This window comes from Austrofundulus limnaeus, unplaced genomic scaffold (genome assembly GCF_001266775.1).
Source record: "Austrofundulus limnaeus strain Quisiro unplaced genomic scaffold, Austrofundulus_limnaeus-1.0 Scaffold3, whole genome shotgun sequence".
In the NCBI taxonomy this organism is placed as follows: Eukaryota; Metazoa; Chordata; class Actinopteri; order Cyprinodontiformes; family Rivulidae; genus Austrofundulus; species Austrofundulus limnaeus.
The window spans coordinates 6949337-6966794 of record NW_013952405.1 but is presented as its reverse complement, the minus strand read 5'-3'; the positions used below and the strand labels follow the sequence as shown (position 1 = coordinate 6966794).

Genomic DNA, 17458 nt, shown 5'->3' with positions numbered 1-17458 from the left:
TTTAATGTGAAAGACCAACACAAAGTGGTTTACAATTGTGAAGTGGAAGCAAAATTTTACATGAATCAAAACATTTTTTACAAATAAAAAACTGAAAAGTGCGACGTGCAAAAGTATTCAGCCCCTTTTCCCTGAGTGCAACCAATTGCATTCAGAAGTTGCCTGATGACTGCTAATGACTCAAAAGTGTCCACCTGTGTGTAATCTAATCTCAGTACAAACCACTGTACATTATTCCTTATGAGTATTATTTTTCATGGCTTAATAGCACTTTAACACATGATGAGTTAATGTCAGACAATAGCTGCTTTGAGTTGATTAGAAACCTTAGAACCAAATCCTAACTCTGTTATTTAATTTCTGCGATTCAAACGACGAGCTGCTTGTTTTAGTCCCATCTTCCTCGCTGCGTTGTGTTGAGGTTCTTGGAGCACACCCTCCACATCAGCTTGTGTCATCTGGAGAGAAGCGTTGACTCCCGGCCTACATTCACCACGGCCGTTTCACACCATCAGAATCAGGTACAGTGCAGGCGGACAAAATAGATCACAGCAGCTTCTCCACGATGACCTACTGACGCCCGTGTGTTCATGAAGCAGTTCAGTAGCTGCAGCAGCTCAGGGCGGCTGATTCCTGACACGGGAGCTGTTTTCATCAAGAAAATGAGCAAGATGGGAGGAACCGAGTGTGGATGAAATATAGAATATTTCCATCCTGGACATTTTGTCCGTGTTGAACCTGCCTCTGGCTTAATGACCGCTGGAGACAGACACCAGCTCCCAGTGACCCAGAACAGGATGGATGGATATTCTGTACACACATTTAAGGTCAACCACAGAAGCAGAGTTGTTGTGTTTTTTAAGAGCTGTCCAACTTCCCAGTCAGAATGTTGATCCCTAAAATAGAGATGCGTCAATTATAAAAAAGCATTAATAAAAAAGCATTTATTCTAAAATCCTTTTGAATGCAACACAAAACAAATGTCCATTTTTTGTTAGAAATTATAACTTCCTGAACTAAAAGATTTTGTCCACAGAACACTATGAATAAGTTTAAATTAATGTCTAATTCCTGATGTTTGTGGGTTTGTCACAATCCCAGTAAGGTTCTCAATCAGCACGGCGCCTACTTTTCATTCATATTTAACCACTTACATTTTAATGTTGCGTCAATACTTGCCCTCAAGTGGAAATATATTCTGGTGTGCAAGACATTTTTTAAAGTCACTCCTAGATTTGTTCAAATCAAATGGAATCTATTTTCTCGCGCTTCATTATTGACTATAAAATTAAAAACTGTACAAAGATTATTCATTTGTGATCCATTTTTTTAATGATTAGTGGTTATTGACTTGTTTCTCTTTGTGATTTGTGTTTAGTGCATTAAAAATGTAGTTTTTTTTCCAGGAATATTTTGAGAAAAATCTTTGGTACCAGTGGTGTTAGTTTAAAACACTGTATTTCTGATGGGTAGAGGAACAGAAAGGGTAGATTTTTAATAACTTTAATAATTGTTATTATTGTAAATGACTTTTGTGTTTTGAAGTTGTGTTTTTGCTTTGAATCTGAAATTTAGTGCCTACAGCTTGAAGTGAATGAACGGGCAATAGTGAACTTTTTTTTATTTCTTTTTATGACCGTGGTTATGTTTGGCTCGATTATCCATTGAGTCCGACCAGAGAACATGTTGTCGATGTTATTGATGAGCTTGATGTGAAAACTTTGTGGACACAGAGGAGAACCTCCACCTCAGAGTGTGGGACGGGTCATCCGGCATCCTGGTTTCTTTCTGTCCACATTACTCCTGTGACTTCAAACTCATCGTAACAGTTTTTTTTAAGGCTTTTTTGCTTTAATTTGATTAATTTACTGTAGTTTTTTATTAGAAAGAAAAATCAGAAGATATAACAAAAATCTGTGATCAGCCAAACATTCTTTCGGAGGATAATTTGTGGAAGAAAAGAGTCTTATCTGCATACGGTCCAAAAAGGCGCTCGTCCACCTGGGACCCCTCCTAGTTGGATGAGGTGAGCTGCTCTACTGCTGATTGCCTCTCTGTGTTTCAGCAGCAATGCACCATTCAAGTCTGCGGGCGACTTGACAAATGAGCAGCGATCTGAGCAGTGGGGGGATGCTCGTACTGCACCACATCCTGTCCCGTCCACATCCCTCTGCCCTGCAGTGGTTCACCTCCCTTAACTGATGCGCTTTTTACTCTAAACCAGCAAAAGCTCCCCTCAGTCACACAAATACAAGAACTGCTAAATGCACTGATACACATGTGAAGAAAAAAAGTTAATGAGTGAGCGTAAACTACTTTAATTACTGTTTTGTCTTTGTCGCAGATATAATTTAGGTGTTATTGTTTTAGTAATTCCATTCAAAACAAATACATTATAATGTTATTCATAGTTTATCAAATATTTTAAATCAGCTGAGATAAAAAAAATTCTTCCACAAAAGTGAATATTTGCAGCTACCTTTCTTTTTGCGTCATTAGGAATGAAAATATAAAGTCTTGGTCCATTTGATTTGACGAATAAGAATTTGAGTAAAAATACTGGGAAACACATTTCTGTGTTCATTTGAAGAAGGATACTAATTAAAAAAAGATTACTAGTTTATGCTGTTGACCATAAAATGATAAGTATGACATTTATGGAACAAATAAGACTTTAGTGAGTATTCCTGGAATAAATGAAATCCTCAGTGACATCAGGAACCAGTAAAGATTATTTTTGTTGCTGCGTAAGGTTTTCTCCTTCACAGAGCTGAACTCTGCAGGTCTTATATTGCAAGCGAAACACTGAAACATAAGATATCTTCTCACCTCCAGCGTCCGCCTAAATGCTCAACCTCCGACACAGTCAAAGGGTTCAAAAAGGCAGACGTTAAAACGGACATGTGCAGCAGGGACCTACACCGTCTTTATTTATCTCTTTGGGCGTTTGTGAGTCGGTTTGGACACTAAAGCTCAGAACATGAAGTTCTGTACAGTTGAACCAGTTCATCATTTTGTTGCCTGCAACTGCCTCCACCAGCTGAAGACAGCATCCACCCCCTGGTCTTCTGTAGAAACTGCATCTGGGAGCAAGTGAGCAGCAGAGTGTCTGACGCAGCATGCGATCATTCACCTTGACTGCCTGCGTTGCTTGGACTTGCCTTGGTTGCAGCTATCCATGCACCCACCCACCCACACACACACACACACACACAAACACACACCACAATCCTCCACACTCTGTAAAGGCAGCGCACCCTGCCAGCCGTGGAGTGGGACGTACTATTGATCCTGCTGAAATGATGGTTTCTAAAAGGGAGGCAGTAAGCATGTCTGTTCGCCCCTCCTCTGCTGTGGAGTGGTCCTGAGATATCACCAAGCTCAGCACATTGCACCATCTCCGCACGGGGGGAAAATGGGATTTTCACCGGGAGATGAGCTGAGTGGAAGGTAATTCAAGGCGCCGAGCTATGTTCCTCACCAGAGGATGTAAACTGAGACGAGTTACCTTCAGAAGCATTGCACATTGGACAAATAAGGTCATTTTCAAAGGTCTTTTTAATTCCGGTCCCCGTCACAGAGAATTCACATGACAAATGCAAAAACCAACCACGGCTGAGGGTAAAAGGGCCGAATAGAGGAGGAAGTTCATTCAGCATTCGAACTCCCATTAATTCAACTCTCAGCATTTAATGAAAGCACACACACCCCACTTGCATACTGTGATTCTTTAAAGAGCTAAACATTAATTCTGAGTGTTTCCAAGGGTCTGTGGTACAAGCTCAGCATGAAGCTACAGCTCAGAAGAAAGTGTGTGTTTAAGAGAGTCCACTAGATGGCAACAGTGTCCAAGTTTTCCCCCTCAGAATTCACCTGAAATTTTCTGCAGAGGTTTTCAGGGTTTACAGTCAGTGTCAGGTGTACAAAGTAAAAATAAATGAGAGCTGATGATTATTATTCACCGAAATGCTAACATCACTGTTGCACTCATGAATGAAAATTGCTGTAAAGAAGTTCTGTTTGTTGCGGTATCAGTTGGACAGATTAGAAGCGGCTGAGTCAGCTGACTGGTTGAACATGAAGTGCTGTGAGAAGGATGATCTGGATGTTCCCAGGTGTTCCCCGTGTCAAACAGAAATGTGATTGTGACTAACTGAACAGCAGCGGCTCACGTAGACGATTGCCGTTCACTAACGCCATAAGTTAAAAGACAAAAGGGTCGGGCTGAGGTCGGTGTGGGAACTGTTGTGATTTACTGGTGCTGCTGCTGTTGGTTTTTATCACCAACATGTGTCCTCTAGAATAAGAAGTAAGACAAAGAAAATAAATGATTACTTATTGTTTTTTTATTTATTGATTGATTAGGTTAAAGTAAATAAAAACCACCAGAGATTACATACAGGTTAGACTTCATTGTGTTTAAAAAAGTATTTTCAGAAAAATCAAGAACATTAGTTGATTTTGTAACAATCTGTAAGACTCAATAATTTGGAATAAATAATACAAGAAGTGACAGAATTATGAATCCCTGTATTACACATCTCTTCTGGAATTTCGAGCCATTATTATTTTATGGTTGTGTCATCTGCTCTGTTTCAAGGTTCATCTTTAAAAAAAGCAAATGTGACAATATTGGCCATGACTGTATTGCCTTCCCCCATTTATTAATAGTAATTTTGGCTTATCCCATATTAGTACATAGTTTGTTTTGTGTTATTAGTCTTAAGAACCACATGCTTTAACTAATTTATGTTAAATAAACATATACATTTGGAAGTTTAAACAAATGTCACATGAAAAGTTTAGTTGTGTGTGCTTGCCTCTACAAATTTAAATAGCTTAGTTTAGTGTAAACACATAATTGGAGCGTTTAAAAATAGGAAGAAGCACTCGCAAACGATTGAATTAAATTCGTCGTCATGTGGTGAGAAATGTTTGCACCGATTATTTTACCAGCTGCACGTTTCTGAGCAAACAGAAAGAAACAGTGTGTTTCCTGGGAGGTCCTAATCTGCTGAAGCAGCTGGGAGCGTTTGACCACGTGACGCGCGCGACGGTAGGACCGTCATCATCATCATCATCATCATCATTTCACCCAATTCATGTCCGGGCACAAACGACAGAAAGGTGCGACAATACGGGAAAAGAAAAGGGGGGAACTAGAAAGGGAAAAAAAGAAGAAAAAAGACCCGGTGTCGTCCTCCGACTGCTGCTTCACCGCCTCACAAATCAAGGTATGTTTCCTCTACGCTCCCTTTTATATCGTTTGTTTTGCTTTTTAGTCTTCGTCTTAGCATCATGTTTGATATCAAAAACAAGTGCTGATGAACGTTTCGTTCGCTTTCTTCCACCAAACGTCCCGTTTTTTATTATTTATTTTTTGTTTTTGTCTCCCTCTCTACTATTAGCCACATCGCGCTGCTTGTTTATGCTAACGCACCGACGCGGTCCCGTGTTTTGTCTTCTGGTAAAAAGAAAAGGGGAAAAAGTCCAGTTTCGTTCGGGTAAATGCAAGCGTCGACGCTAAGCTCAGAGGACGCTTTATCCGCCGTGTGGAGGAGTTTACCGAACCCGGAGTTCAGCGCGGTTAGCTTCTGGCTACATTTTACAATCCGGGCTAACCTGACGAGCTCACGCGCGGCCTACAGATGCTCACGCGCTGTCCCGCAGCGAGAAGCTAACACGGTTTGGGTTTTTATAAAAGTTTCGGCGACTTTTTGTTCATGTAAAAAGCAAAATTCGTCCTGGCCTGTTTCAAAATGTAGATCTGTGTTCGTCTCTAAGTTCTGAGTCAGATTTAAACGGGAAGTACAAAACTGAAGTGGTGTTTACGTCACGTTTAACCAGTAAATTATAGACCAAATAAGTGATTAGATCCACATCTGTTTCACACAAAACTGCTCAGCAACACTACAAACAGCTGCCTCCAGAACCTCAAAGCTGACTTAACAAAAATATATCAACAAGGTCAGGGTGACAAGATGTTTTTCACATGGTTTAAATACTCTCACAGCACCTCATTAAAGTAAATAGTAAGTGAAAGCAAATGGACTACAGATTTGTGTTTTAAACTGAAGATATGATTCTATGTTTGGGTAAAACATGAACCCTATATGTTTTTCAGGTTAAATTCAGGTAGGCCTRGGCTAAAATTGAGCCTTACATGAGAAACAAGTGTTTCCTTGGCTCAGCAAATCCAGAACCCTTCCTCCTGCATTTTAATGAGCGTTTAAAGCAACTGGGGCCCCCAGGAACCTCAACCAGCCCAGACCTGGCTATTAGCCTCAAACACGTTTTTTTTCCCCAATACACCTTTTTATTCTTCTAACAGTTGTTTGTTTAAAATACAAGGTAGATATGGGAGGAGCTTTTCCCCCACCTTCTGTTAGTTTTGACGTGTGTGTGTGTGTGTGTGTGTGTGTGTGTGTGTGTGTGTGTGTGTGTGTGTGTGTGTGTGTGTGTGTGTGTGTGTGTGTGTGTGTGTTGGATTGAAAAGTTTTGGCTCAAAGGCTGTGCAAATGAACATGTTTCACTCTCCCTGAATGCCAGACAGGCATTGAAAAGGAGATTGTTTACATTCAGATGCTGGCCACCCGCCGCTGGCTTTTTCTACCCTCCTGTTTTCCAATCACTGAGGAGACATGACCCATTTAAACGGTTGTTTACTTGCATTAGAAGAAGGGCCAAGACGTGCTCAATGAACTCTTGTCTACAATTTAATTAAGAGTGGCCTTCCCAGCAGCACGATTTTCCACATTACACAACACTACCTGCAGTGTTGCAGCTGTGCAGTCAGGAACAGGATGACCAAAGAGCAGCAGTGACACCTGCACCACCAAACCCTGCTTTACATTTGGATGATCAGTGCTATCTGAATAAAATGAGTTGTTGCCATAAAAGAACAGAATTATCACTGAGTCATCTTGGGTGCAGTTCCTTTTTTATTAAACCTTAGTGTATGATATTTAATAGTCTGATTCCTCATTAATAAAACAGTATAAGTGCTCCATTACAGCTGTGATATATTGTAATAGGTTCAGTAATTTATGCAATATTCATCAGGCTTTTAACATTTTTGTGGACATGAAAATATTTCTTCCTCAGCATAGCTGTGACCCAATAATTTCCCGTTGTTTGTGTCTTTTTTTATTATTAAAGATCACCAAACATGCCTAAAAACAACTACATGGCAGCATTTCTTAAGTTTACCTGGGTCAGTATGTCAAGCATTTTATAACAGGCACTAGATGAGTAATAGACGCAGGTCATCATGTTATCATTCCTTATCACTGGTTTATCAAGAAGTGTTCAAGAAGCACAACATGATAACATTTTAAAAAATGTTTGTGCACTCTATGTGGGCGGGGGGATCTAGATTATATTAAAACTCTTTACTGGATGAAGCTAAAAAAAAAGACAAGGAGAATAATACCAGCTTTGTTATAATTGATAGAGAAATAGGACATTTTGGAAATTTTAGTGGAATGTTAAGACAAATTTTTCAGGATGACCCGATCAGATCGTCCCAATTCTGAGGCTTCAGAAACAACTTTTGGGTCAACAGATTGTCATGAAAGTTGCTCAAATTGTAGAAAATAGTTATTAAAATAGTTAATAAATTTATATCTACTTTTTATGAATATGTGACTTTTTTTGATTGCTGCAATCTGAGTCAAACCACCTGTACCAGTGATCAGGGATTGTTACTTTAAGCTGTATTATGGCAAAATACATGTATTAGTTATGGTGTTATAGATGACAAGCTTTACAACACTTAATTGGTCTGACATTTGGTAAACGTGTGTTTTTAATGCTTCATATGTTTAATGAAAATGTATTGCGAGCATGTTTGTAGGCTGACATCTGTGATGTCATCTGAGAAATCACACAAATTCAATTTGTCTTGCCTCTTTGTTTGCTTTCTGAGAAAGAAGTCCCAAATCTTCCAACTTTAAAGCACAAGTTGAGAGTTTTATTAGAGTGAATGTTAATCTGCTCTGGTAGTGGTAAATAATTAAATCACCACTGTGTGTGTGTGTGTGTTTGTGGTAAAACTCGGGACAATTTCTCAAATTTTTGTCTGTTTTTGATTAATTCAACCATAAAAATGTTCTGCGACTTCCCGCAACACTCAAACCTAAACTCAACACTATTAGAGCATTTAAAACAGATCTGTAACTAAATTTGGACACGTTTATAAGGACTGTGTTTACATTAAATAAAATCTTTTTATTAAATGTTTAATTTCAGCCAGACCACCTCATTCAGTCTATAATCCAATCTATTATTATACTTACTGTAATCTTTCCTATCTAACAGACATTTTACAAGGTAACAGAAACTTGTTGATCTTGTCTGTCTTGGTTGGCTTGACATTACAGCGAAGTGATGGAAAAGAAAACAAGGTGACACAGACATGTTTTTCAAAAGTACAACTCAACACTGAATTAAATTAGGAGGTGAATGAATTCTGATACAGTTATAACTTTACAAGCTCTCTTAAATACTTTAGAAAATCGGGACATGTTTTCTAGCATCAGTGTAAATCTGCTGTATGTTTGTGTTTGTATGTAGGATTGAGAACATTGTGTTGTTTTTTTACTACTCTGAGAATCACATGAGAACAAAGGCACTTTAAAAGCCTCTCACAGGCCTGAGGCTAATCATTTATCTACCATTTAAGTAGTTAAAACTGTACTGAGCTTCTTGTTAAATGTGTACATGTACGTCCAGGAAATGATAATGTCATTACTGCTGACGTACCATAATGTATCTGTTAGGTTGGTACGGATTTGATGAGTCTAAATTAGGACATAATTTGATGAAGTTGTTTTTTGTGCTTTTTGTACTCTTTAGGTAGGTAGGCCCTAAACATAACTCCTCTCACCTTGGTGGCCTGCCTTAGACCCAGGACGATCCACTYGCATCTCAGGCTACAGGAGCACGGTGGAGAAGGTCTGAGGCCRTCTACTCCCCCCGTTTGTTTTTTAGGAGGGGGGGAGGAAAAAGAGGCGGAGGAAGGAGGAGCTGCTAGAACCACCTGGAGCATGGGGCAGAAAGTCCCGGGTGGCATTAAAACCATTGACATGCGGGATCCGGCATTCAGCCCCCTGACGGTGGAGCTGCAGGCCCTGAGTCACACCAAGCCGTCTCGACTGGATCTGCTCCTGGACATGCCGCCTGCCAGCCTGGATGTCCAGGTGCAGCACTCGTGGAACAATAACGACCGCTCCCTCAACGTGTTTGTCAAGGACGACAACAAGCTGGTGTTTCACAGGCACCCCGTGGCGCAGAGCACGGACGCCATCAGGGCGCGCGTTGGCTATACAAGGGGACTGCACGTGTGGGAGATCAGCTGGGCGATGCGACAGAGGGGCACGCATGCGGTTGTTGGGGTGGCTACAAGTGACGCCCCGCTGCACTCTGTGGGCTACACCGCTTTGGTAGGAAGCAACGCAGAGTCCTGGGGCTGGGACTTGTGCAGAAGTAAACTCTACCACGATGGCAAAAATCTGCCAGGAAAAACCTACCCGGCCTTCCTCGAACCAGACGACACCTTCATAATCCCAGATTCCCTCTTAGTAGTGCTGGACATGGATGAGGGGACTCTTGGTTACATAGTGGATGGACATTATCTTGGTGTGGCGTTTAGAGGACTGAAAGGCAAGAAGCTGTACCCAGTGGTGAGCGCCGTGTGGGGACACTGTGAAATAAGAATCCGGTACATAAATGGACTTGACCGTAAGTATAAGATTTTAATAGTTTGAAAAATGTTTTTCATGAGCTGTTAAGATATKTAACTTATTTATTTACAAAGTAAAGAAAATATAACGCTTTGTTCTTACATCGAAACAGGACACATTTTAGCAAAGCAGCTTTTGTTTTATTTGTATGACTGACTGTTATGTAAAATGATGCGTCATAACACCAGATTATCCTTATTCTTGCTATGYCGTTTAAACCACATAGACATCAACAAATGTGTCTTTTACCTGCTGCTTTAAAGGTCTAAAATTTAATTTATTTAAAGAAAAGTACAGTAACACTAAATAGAGATCGCTCAGTAACTGTACTTTGACTGCTTGTTTAACGAGATTAAGAAGCTTCACAATAAATACTAATGTGTCTTAAAACAAGCTGCTTTCACTCCCAGAGATTAATGTTTAGTAACTACAAATAAATTATGGTTAGACATTGGTGAAAACTAGGGGTGCACGATAGTTATCGGCCCGATATCAGGAAATTATGACGTCGTACTTATCGGTCCGATATCATAACAAACAGAACCGATAATATATGTATATGTTTGCCAGTGCGGCGGTGAGTGCGCWCCTTTATTTTTATCCTTTTTGGTAAAGCCGCTTCCCATCCGGCAYGACCCGAGCAACGTTCAAGTGGCGTCAGAAAAAATWACYTTCTTACTAGAAAAATAATTAGAAAACTCCGTGCTGAAAAACAACCAGTCATTTTAAGAATTATTAAAATGACTTATTTTACCAATCAACCCTGTGTATTACGCACACAAACTTTATAATTATAAACATAAAAAGGTCRGAACTACTCCCARTTTGAGAACATGTAAAGTCTGTTACCTCCTGAACGCAGCACAAAGTCCGTTCTGCTAAAATGCTAACAACAACAAGCTAGCGTGCAAGAACTCATAGGGACTTAAATCATTGCTGAGGCTTTTGACAAATCCAAACAAATTGCCAGAGAGGACACAGAWCTCAAGCAATTWAATGATGGAAATGATGCCAACCAGTCATTAACCCTCACTAAATACCGACGCTTTTACAGTATCTCCTTGATAGCTACGGTTTACCATGCTGAACAGCCGCTACCTCTCTGTGTGTCTTCCTGTAAGTATGATGCGGTCGTAATGTATTCACACTCTCAGAAGCATTGTTTCAGGTAGAAAAATGTTTTAAWTCATATTAATAATATTAAAAACAAATGTACTTTGAATCTAACTTATTTTAAGAACCAATACAGATAACTTTCTCCTAACGGCCGATAACTGATAACATGCCAGGGGATGAGACTAGTCCAAAATGGGTAAGATCATAACATAATTAAACAAAACCAAAAAAAAAAAAAAAAAGTAACTTATTTTAAGAACTGATATTGAAAACTTTCTCCTTCTAACGGCCGATAACCGATAATAACTGATAACATGCCAGGGGATGAGACTAGTCCAAAATGGGTAAGATCATAACATAATTAAACAAAACCAAAAAAAAAAAAAGACACTAAATTATATTATTTGAAATAAACTCTWAGCAAACAAACATTTCTTAAAGTATATCAAACAAGACAATTTCTCAAATGGCCATTTATTTTAAATAAGGCACATTAATTATAAAAAAGACCTTTAACACTGATYTCAGATTTAAACAAAAGAGTCATTCCACAAGTTCAAAACAGATAATGCAYTAACACAAGTTATCGTGCATCCCTAGTGAAAACATGAGGGTTCAGTGGAGAAACAGAAGTTTTTATCAAACTGTCCCTTTTGCACTGTGCTCATTAGATTTTTATGTTCAGCTCAGATTCCTTGACCTACTTTCTGTCTTGTTTCAAGAGAAGCAGCACAGATGACAACATACTCACACAMAGCAAGACAGCTTCAGCTTGATATGACAATAATCTAGTTTCATGTCCAATCTGAATTAGTCCTGCAAGATTTGGTTGTTCAAATGCAGCACCTCAGTGTGACTAAACCCTTGAAGCTTTGTGTGTATGTGTGTGTGTGTGTTAACTCGTGCTCAACTCTTCCTCCTAATCATCAGTTACAAGTCATGTAAGAAATGTGTTTCTCCAATTCATTTTGTTTTGTCTCTGCCTTTTTTAAATAGGGATCAATTTATATCCACTACCTTTTTTTWAAATAATTTAAAATCAGATGTGTGCACACATTTGAAACAAGACTGCCGTTTCAAACTGTCCTCACCCCCTCTCTCTTCTGTCTCTAGCTGAACCCCTGTCACTGATGGACCTGTGTCGACGTTCAGTAAGGGTGGCCTTAGGAAGAGACCGTCTGAGTGAAATCCATAGACTACCCCTGCCGGCGTCTCTCAAGAACTACCTGCTCTACCAATGACGACAACGCTGACTGTCACAACACTCAACCCTCCTTTTGTTTCTTTCTTGTGTTTCTCTGGGATCGTTCTTGGGTTTAACCCGTTTGGCAGCATTATTCAAACCTCCAGCGCTGATTCAGCATGTACACTTCACYGGCAGTGGGTAGACTCCTTTTGCGTTTCTTGTTTTCAATATCTTATTGCGACTGTATTCTCTAACTTTGTAAAAAAACAAACAAACAAAAAAACAAGTAATAATAATCAGGAATCACTGAGCACTATGCACACGCTGATCCAGTCGACGCCCTGACAGCCACCTCCAGTTTGAAGGTTCATTTGGCATAAGTGGTCAGTGCCTCTTTGACCTCCAAACCTGTTCATTTATGCATTCCTTTCGTGTAGCCTTCGAATTTAAATATGCTATGGCAATTCTGAGGTGAACACTGAACTTTTAATGTTGACACGGTCGTGCACTGCTATTGTCAGACCACAAGGTGGCAGCACACTCAATGGCAACAGTGCTTCGTCTCAAATTGAGCGTTATATGTAATAAAACCCTGTTTTTAGAAAAGAGTTTTAAATGGATCTTACACAGAAGAGAGATGCTGACTGTTCCACAGAGAGCTTTTCAGTGCGGTGTGGATGCACTGAAGCAGCTGAAGAGCAGCACCGACCACTCACCGCACCATCAGGTTTCTGTGTGACGTGGAAGTGTCCCGTCTCAACATCAGCATTCTTTAACAGAAAGATAATGTCACTGTGATTATTTGTAGCATGCATCTGCAGGAAAATTCCCAACAAACGCGTCCTTTTTTTGTTTCTTTTATAGACTTTTTGTCACTTTTTTTTTTTAAAAGTGGAGTAGATTTCAACCGTATGCTGTTGAGGTCAAGTGTTTTTAAACTCCCAGAGTCTCTCCAATGAGCACTGGTTTGCACATATTAAACCAGAGGAACGAAAAGAACCAGTGTAATTACTGGTGAGATACCTGAGAACCGTTAACATTTGTGTTTATGAAATGTAACAGATGGACTGGGGATTTGGGAAGTGGTCTGCGTTGGAACTTGCAAACGTTGGTTTTAAAGCACCGTAAAAACGACAATCTACAAAGTGCTGCACAAATGTACCGAAAGAAGGCCAGACTRCCAACCTTTTGTCAAATGCCATATCCTAATCTTACGGAAAAGGTTTTAAATGTTTATAAGTGATGCACATTCAGCACTCAGTTGGATGTGGATACAGTGCTACACGTTCCTTTTTTTTYYCTTTTTGTTTGTTTTTGCTTGCAACTTCCACCAGATTTGTATTCCTTGTTGTAGATTTGTTTCTAAGTATCTATTAAAGTTTATTTCAAATTATCTGTGCATTCCTGAACTGTTGTAGTCAGACTTGTCATTTAACCAGTCCTGCTCAGGTATTCTGTTAACTTGATCTAGGGCAACAATTTGTATTGATATGTAACATTTTGTTCAAACTTTTTTTTAACTAAAAACGACCTGCAGCATGTTTTACACGTTCCATTGCAAAGGTTTGTCTTAAGTTATTTTTTAAGCAATGTCTTGACAGGTTTCTAAACATCAAAACTAGGCTTTAATTTAAGACTTGGGTTTTATTTTACAACAGTTCGATATGTCTGTAGAAAAAGCAGAAATGTTATTCCTGCAGTAAATTACAAATTTTTGCTTCTTTTTTGAGGGTGGTTTATTAAAATGAACTGGTAATACATTGATACTTTTAGGGAAGAATCAAAATCCTGTTTCAACTCAACGTTTGTTTTTAAATGCTGTTTGAYTCCTTTTAGTGCATCTCATTTATCAAAGATGACAACTGTCAAAACAGGGAAACTGATAAAACAACCTGTGTTGTCTAACCTGTCTGACTTCAACATTTTCCATTAAGTGATGCTGAACTGCTGCTATAGCTCAGCTAAAATGTTGTATGGATAATCATTTCGATTATCTTCTAAGGTCTCAATAGTGCATGTGATCACACAGTTTTTACCAAAACCTCTAAAATGCTCTCACTTTCCCCAATATAAAATGACTTTAGTTTTAAATGATTATGAAAGGCAATACTAGGCTTTTATTTTGTAAGTCGTGAGTATTATGTGATGCTTGTCATCTTTTAAAACTAAAAATCCCTATATCTGCAGTGGATAACAAACACTTGTTTAAACTTCACTTTAATATTCATTACAAGTTTTCAGAACCTATGTTCAGAAAGTCAAAAAGTGGAAATAAAAACTCTTTCCAAAACGTACATGGCAGGATAACATATTTTTAAAGTTATATCTTAATGAACGGTTTTGTGATGATGGACAAACAAAACCTAAAATAGAGATGCTTACCCATAATGCACCATCATGTTTCTTTAAAATCAAGCATATCAGCACAAAACCACCAGCGCAGTTAAGCATGGTAGTGGCAGGATGATGATTTGGGTTTGTTTTGCAGCCACTGAGGTGACCATGATTTCCCTGTTTTTCTTTGGTTAAATAAATGAAGACGTGCTGGAGTCAGAACTACGTGTCTCTGAAACATGCATCAGAGACACGAGGAAGCAAGTTAAAACCGAAGCAGAGGAGTGGTACACAGTTTTAGATGTTAGATCATTTACGCAGGCTTAAATTAGATGGGTCATGTTGGGCACGGCTGACGAAATTAACACCGATAGCTTGTTATGTAMAAGGGGACACTGTTTTGCTGGCTCAGTTAAAATAGTAAACATGTAAAGAAAATAAACAAAATTCTGAACTTGACATAAAATAATTCCCGGTGTCTGTTTTCATGTCAATACGTTGTGACAAAATACACTGTTACAGTTTCAAACAAACACTGACAAAATTGTTTTTGTCATGACTCAGATGTTCTCACTGCACAAACAAGTTGTTATCAAGGTTGCGTACCTGTAGATTGAACTGCATGGAAAGTTGGCTGATTTGAAGTTTTGTCTTTGATAGCATTCAGTAGTTAAGTTTTTAGTCATAATTCTAGTTTTTGTTGATTAGTAATTTTACTGTTTTTTTTTAAACTATGCTGTTTTTCTTTTGCTTTTCAGCTTGTTTCCAAAGTAATTCCAGGTAGACAAACAGATTAATGGAAGAACTCAAAGCTAATACGTCAACAGGAGAAGAGATAAGCTCACGGTTCAATGTGTACTCCAGTGGAGTGTGATTAGCCTTGCAGCATTATTTTTCATGAATCAAAGAAGGCCGTTACGGGGCTGGAAATTTCTATAGTACTTATAAGTAAAATATAAACTGATACAATGTAAGATTAAACAAAACTGCAAATCTTGTAACTTGAAAATGCTTGCTGATCCATTTCTCATGTGGGGAAAATAAAACAGTACAGTAAAAACATGCTTGGAGAAAAAAATTCTGAATTTGACATTGAAAAATTAATTGCTTGGAATATGAACCAGCTAGTGCAGATAACATGCAGAATTAAACAAAGAAGGATGAATATGTAAAGTAACAACAAAACTGCATTAAAGGTAAAAACTTAGATTAATTAGACAAATATTATTTTGTTGATAATTCTGTGTTGTGTTCAGTGTGCTTGTTTTTTTTTTTTTTTTTTGGTCCCTGAACTGGTAAAGTTTAGTAGTTCCAAAGACTTCTTCGGTCGTTATTTATTTATTTATTTATTTAGTTAGTTAGTTAGTTAGTTAGTTAGTGTTTGGAGTGTGGGCAACTTTCTGCAAAAGGACAAGGTGGCGTGGCGCATGTGTTCCCGTCACGGACAACACCCCCGTCCGGCCCTTTGACGTAATGACGTCATGCGCTCTTACGTCACCTCGCGGATCTACTCCTCACGTTCATAAAGACAGACGCCCAAAGGAGGCGCTTCACCGGCCGGTGTCGTGCGAAGCAGAGGAGGACCCTAATGAGCTTCGGAACACTGAGTCACTCGGTCTTTCATTTTGGCTGAACGCGGTTTTTAACACAAAGCTAGTAAAAATCATGGTGGCTGCTTAGACAAAAGAAAAAAAGAACTAAAATGTTTCAAAAAGACACGCTGCTGCATCTCTTCGCCGGGGGGTAAGTCACTGACTATCACTATGCTAACGTTAAATAATTACTGACATTTAATTTAATTTGAAAACAAWTATCAAACATAATTAGCGGGCTGTCTTTTCTAAGCAAATATTCTTAAATTTTAATTAATCGCGTTTATAACATTTTCGAGCATCCGGCCAATAAATCTTGTGAGGGCTAGCTCGTGTTAGCGCGGCGCGAGCTTTCAGACGATTATTTCGCGTTAGACTAATTGTTGTTTGAATTACACAAACCGGGGAAGAAACGCTACGTTTTGTGTGCTAAATAATAACGTWTCCCGGCCTTGGTCAGGTCGTGCTGGACAAAGACCGGCCGGCTTCAGGATTTCTTCCACGCGGAAGTCTGCTAATCTGTTATCGCCGCAGCTAGCTAGCAGGCTAACACCGTTTCTTGTAGATATAGTGTCGGGTGGCTCCTTGTTGGGAGTGACTGCTTTATGCTTTAATTAACGCGTTTTAAAAGTAACTGTGTATGTTTCAAAATCTAGGATAGGCCTTGTCTGCCGTCGTCACTGACTGGCTTTAGTCACGGGTATAAGAGTTAGCTGTTAGCATCTGGATGTCCTTCACTGTTACATAACAATGAACCCGTTAACTGTGGGGTCACAAGTCGATACCCTACCAATTTATATTATTTATGTACWTCTGATAATGTATTATTACGTGGATTTATTCCAGAATATTTTAATAAAAGCTACATTTTTATGGTTTAGGGTTTATCGGTTGTTGCGTTGTTAATCTTATGGGAACAGGACTTTCACAAATCAGATTTAGACAACAAAATCAGTCTTGCTATAAACTACTTTAAACATACTAAAAACTAAAACACAAATGTGTCATTCAGTACAGTTAATGCTTTGTAAACTGCGGTCATAGAAGAAAGCCAACACGTGTGCAGTAAAAAAACATGGTGGAGGGGAAAGACTGTTTTGTCTGACCTTGAAGGACACAGGTTTAACTAGTCTGAAATTAGGAAAYGTATAAGTTGTAACCTTGAAGCAGAAAAGCAATTGAAGTTGTCTAAATTTCTTCTGTTTTATCATTTAAACTTTTACATGAATGTGTTTATGCCACACGTATTTTTCAGAACTGCAACTTGTGCCCACAGTAACATAGCTGTGTCTGGGTGTTCAGGAAATATTTAAAAAAAGTTTCTTATTGAGCATATGCACAGATCAGCATAATAAATATTAGGTTTATGTGTTCCTTTCGTAAGATGTTTGGCTGTCCTTCAGATGTGACTCTGTATAAAGATGTAGTCTAATCCAGTGTTTCCCAAAGTTGGGGTCGGGACCCAAAGTGGGGTCCCGAAACATCAA

General features: G+C 38.9%; 2 protein-coding genes across 2 annotated transcripts in view; both read left to right on the top strand.

Moving 5' to 3' along the window:
• spsb1 (splA/ryanodine receptor domain and SOCS box containing 1) overlaps window positions 1-13438 on the top strand; it is a gene marked incomplete in the record, with an annotated part of 27928 nt that extends 14490 nt beyond the window's left edge. The window contains 2 exon segments of the mRNA XM_014020348.1: window positions 8866-9741; window positions 11973-13438. Coding sequence (XP_013875802.1) covers window positions 9048-9741; window positions 11973-12100 — 822 coding nt within the window.
• A 2474-nt stretch (window positions 13439-15912) lies between these two features.
• slc25a33 (solute carrier family 25 member 33) overlaps window positions 15913-17458 on the top strand; it is an 8681-nt gene continuing 7135 nt past the window's right edge. The window contains exon 1 of the mRNA XM_014020325.1: window positions 15913-16122. Within this exon, the coding sequence (XP_013875779.1) occupies window positions 16082-16122 (41 nt within the window). The 5' untranslated portion in view covers window positions 15913-16081. The remainder of the gene's footprint in view (window positions 16123-17458) is intronic.